General features: G+C 47.2%; 1 protein-coding gene across 1 annotated transcript in view; it reads left to right on the top strand.

Annotated features, from left to right (window-relative positions):
* Window positions 1-4,136, top strand: part of KIF26A (kinesin family member 26A) — a gene marked incomplete at both ends in the record, with an annotated part of 13,671 nt that extends 9,535 nt beyond the window's left edge. The window contains 3 exons of the mRNA XM_010186130.1: window positions 2,947-3,137; window positions 3,584-3,604; window positions 3,986-4,136. Of these exons, the coding sequence (XP_010184432.1) occupies window positions 2,947-3,137; window positions 3,584-3,604; window positions 3,986-4,136 (363 nt within the window). The remainder of the gene's footprint in view (window positions 1-2,946; window positions 3,138-3,583; window positions 3,605-3,985) is intronic.
* Window positions 4,137-4,245: the final 109 nt, after the last annotated feature.

Raw genomic sequence — 4,245 nt, 5'->3', positions numbered from 1 at the left:
CCGTGAAGAAATTTTCCCAATATCCAACCTAACCCTCCCCTGGCACAACTTGAGGCCATTTCCTCTCGTCCCATCACTTGTTCCTGGGGAGCAGAGCCCGACCTCCCCTTGCTACCCCCTCCTTTCAGGAGCTGCAGAGGGGATAAGGTCTCCCCTCACCACCTCTTCTCCACTTGAACCCCCCAGCTCCCTCAGCCGCTCCCCATCACTCCTGTGCTCCAGCCAGACGTGCATACGCTCATTTCGCTGTGACAGCAGCTACTTGTCATTTATTTCACTTCAAAGCCGCAGGTGGGACACAGGTGCTATGGTGGAGAGTGGCTGCCTCCCTGCGGGGGCCTAGGCCCCAGATGCGGGGCCGGTGGAGGCGGGGAGGCCGCGTTCCCGCCTCGCTCAGCGGGGTCGGCAGCGACAGCGGCGCTTGCATGGCCCGAAATAGGAGGGTGTTAGGGGTGAATTGGGTGCTGGTGAGTTTTTGTGAGGGGGAAGTGAGTGTCAGGGCAGACCGGTGAGGGAAGGGAGGAGAGGAGGAGCTGTGCTGCCAGGCGGCTGTGAGGGAATTTCAGGGGGGTGGGCTGGGGCTGGAGCTGGGAGACAGGGAATAGGCCTGGAGGGGAGGAGAGGTTTGTGAATTAATGAGAACTGCTGAATGTGTGGTATTTGATTACCCAAAGGCAAGGCTTAGAGGCAGAACAGGAGAGTGCATACGTTAGAGGCAGTCACTTTTATGTTGATGCTACTGGCTAATTGTATAATTACCGTATTGCGCTGTAACAGTGTTTTATAAAGAAATTTTGGAGTGTAGATGTGGGTACTGTAAGAATAGGAAACCGGCTTCAAAATCAGGCTCATATGAGTGGTTTTTACTGATGCAGGTTTAAGTCCTACGGTGCCATGTAGCTGATGGCCAGTGGCCTTGTTCAGCAACCCACACACACTGACCATTGGAAATACAGTGGGGATAAGACCAGGAATGCACTGAATCTGAGCGTTTGGTTGGAAAGCAGTGATTATTGCAGTCCTTGCAGACACCCGCGATGCCGGATTCTGGCACTAAAACCAAATGAGTTCAACTGATGTAGATCTCATGGTGCTTTCTGGTCAAAGCGACTGGGTTACGTCAGCCGGAGATAAATCATTTTGGAAACTCAGAGCAACGTTTGCTGCGGTTCTCTTTCCATAGCATATCAACCTCTTAAACCTTTCATACAAATCAATATTAACAGCTGTCCAAGTTGCACACATATTGAGAAGGCATTACCCACTGATGGATTTGTATTTGTTTTTGCCCCAGGAAATGCTTATAAGGTCTTTAAAAATGACTAACTATTTCTTTTTCCAGTTGAAATTGCTCTAGATCGGTAAATTATGTATTACTTTTTTGGAGTGCTGTAGCCTTTGAGACAATAATGTGTTTTATGCATGAAACAAGGTTTCCTGGGAAGTTCATGAAATATTTCTTAGAAGAAATGTTTGGTGCAGACCCATTACTGGCCTGAAATAGATTGTAAGCTTTGCAAAGCGTTAGCGATTCTTGGAGTAGCTCGTGTTGCTCCAAACTGTGCTGGAGTCACGCAGTCTCTGGATTTAGGGACAGATCCTATTCCCATATATCTCACTGGAAACCTTGTCCCCTTATCCTATAACTTCATCCTTGGGGAAATGATGTTGACCTTGGCTGGTAGACAGGAAGGATGTGAAGTCTGCTTAGTGTGTATGTGTGCATCTGTTTGATGCCCTCTTCAGAGGGGTCCTCCTCTCCCCAATCTGAGTTACAGTCTTCCCCTTTCCAAAACATCCCCATTCCCATCGTTCTTGTTACTTAGAAATTAGCAAGGATGCAATTACGAATTAGGGATGTTTTTCTTAAGATTATGTAAAGCAGGTCACTCTTTGGGTATCTTTGAGGGGGGGTGTTAATTTTGGGGGTACCTGCCAGGATTTTGTCTCTGTTTCACGTTGCAGGTTGTGACAGGGCTTGCCTCGCAGCCTTAACCTGCACTTGACTCAGCCCAGAAGTTATTTTGGCAGCACCATCTCCTCCGTCTGATGTGTTCCCTTTTGCAGGGAGACCAAAAGAAATCAGACTCCTCACTTCTGAGTTGGTTTTCAGCAAGAGGAGGAAATTAGGCACTGAATTCATTGTCACCAGTCACCCAAAAGCTGCTTGTGGCATTTTGGCTTGGTGCTGGTGCCCTTCAGCCCCCCTATTTCTGTAGGGATTGGACTGCAGCCCTGTTAACATTACCTGACCAGCTCCATGCATGAACTCACCCTTGACACATGTGGTGTGTGGCTGTGTGCTGTTCTCTTGTAAATCCAGGAGGAATTGGTGCTGTTTGTCATGCTCTGAGCTTCTGGTGCCAATGGTGGTGATAGGCATCAACGTCAGAGGTGGCTCAAGGTGCAGCTTGGCTGGTTGCTGCCTTCTGAATGCCTCCTATTCCCCAAAAGTCATAGAAAACTGCAGGTATCTAGCACCTGAAAGCATTGGTAGTAATTCTGGAGGGAACTGTTTGCTCTTTGCAAAGAGGTGATGCAATGAGAGGAATCATATGTGGCCTTGCTTGGCTTTAGCTGCAGGAGCAGGAGGCTTCCAGACTCCTCTGCCATCGTCAGCATTGGTTTGAAATCACTCACTATCTCATTACAAGGTAATGTGTGCCATTGTAGCCCACCAGAGGAAAATGAATACAGGGAAAATATTTGTGCAAGGCGAGAATAAAGAACTGATGCTCAGACATCTGCTCTGGGAGAGGAGCTGCTGTTGCTGCCATCCAACACAGACTTTGTCAAGGCAGGAAGTCAATTAGCAGCCTGAGGGTATTTTACTGAAAGGGAAAGATCAAGAAAAGCCTTTCTTCCTAAGAACCCAGCTCTTCCTTTAATGCGCCGCAGTCTGTTGGTCTCTTCAAGTCTGAGGACCACTTGTGTTTTGTGTTTCAGGTCTCCAACGCCGCAGACTGATCCCTGCACCACTGCCCGATGCCGCCTCCCTGGGGAGAAAACCCAGCGTCACTGGGCAGTGGGTTGATCTGCCACCTCTGCCGGGCACCTTAAAAGAGCCCTTTGAAATCAAAGTTTATGAGATTGACGACGTGGAACGATTGCAGCGGCACAGACAAGAGGAGACCGAGGTCAGCACGTGTTTTACAACAACTGTAGGCAACTGTAGGCACAGGCAGAGAATCCTTGCTTGAGTGCTGGAAGGGTGTTCAGGAAATTGATTGCAATTAAAGCACTGTAATTATTAATTTAACAATTCGTATGTTGGGGTACCCTTAACTCAGAAAATGAACATGATTACTCTCTAAAATTAATTGTGTCTAACGTGACTGATGGTGTAGATGGAAGTTCCCAATGAATACGTTATGAGAAGACTTCATAATCTTAGCCTGGCTGACGAAACCTTCCGGCCTGCCTCAACTCTGGGGTCATTAACTCTTTATGTAGATGACAGGGTTCTGTTCGATCAAGGATGTACCAAGTTTAATTTACTTGTAATTGGAAAACACTTCAGCTAATTTTGGAGAGCAGAGTTCTGTATTCTTCTGATGTCTTTCTCCCATTTCTACCCTAATAGCCTTTCCAGGATGTTGAGAAGGTAGGAATGCTTTTAAGAAAATAAGAATTCGTATGTTTTAGGATTAAATATGACTCTTACACTATAATTAGGCCGTGTTTATAATTGGCACTGCTGGAAAAAAAAATTCCTTTACGGACAGTAGTGATTTTAGTGTGTAATAGAGATGTCTGCTAATCAGAGCAGTGCAGCAAATGCTGGAGTGATGGAGCATGCTGCTCCTCCAGATCAGAGTCCACTCCTGTAAACTTCAAATAAAAGTCCCCAAACCACAAAAAACCACCAGCCCCACCATCAAACCAAAGAACTCACCTGCAGAGTATTGAGAGTAATGAGCAATTTGTGTCCAGTTGTTGGAGCTAATGAGCAAACTCACGGGGTGGCCGTTCTGTGTCTCCAAAGGGGCTGATGTATTTCCACACCAAGCTGAAGATCCTGGAGAGGCGGCAGCAGCGCATCAGGGAGGTCAAGGCAAAGCACGAGGTTCTGAAGGAAGAGTTGGAGGAGACGAAGTGCAGGTTGATGATGGACCCTAATAAGTGGAAGGAAGACTGTAAGTGTTTTGCAGAAGCAGCAGTGTGATCAGCATGTAATGAATTTTTAGCATGGGAGCAGCCCCACTGAAAAAGTTCAGAATCAGAGAATATCAGGAGTTGGAAGGG

The sequence above is a fragment of the Mesitornis unicolor genome, unplaced genomic scaffold, assembly GCF_000695765.1.
Source record: "Mesitornis unicolor isolate BGI_N332 unplaced genomic scaffold, ASM69576v1 scaffold23340, whole genome shotgun sequence".
NCBI lineage: Eukaryota > Metazoa > Chordata > Aves > Mesitornithiformes > Mesitornithidae > Mesitornis > Mesitornis unicolor.
This window is presented reverse-complemented; position numbering and strand designations above follow the sequence as displayed.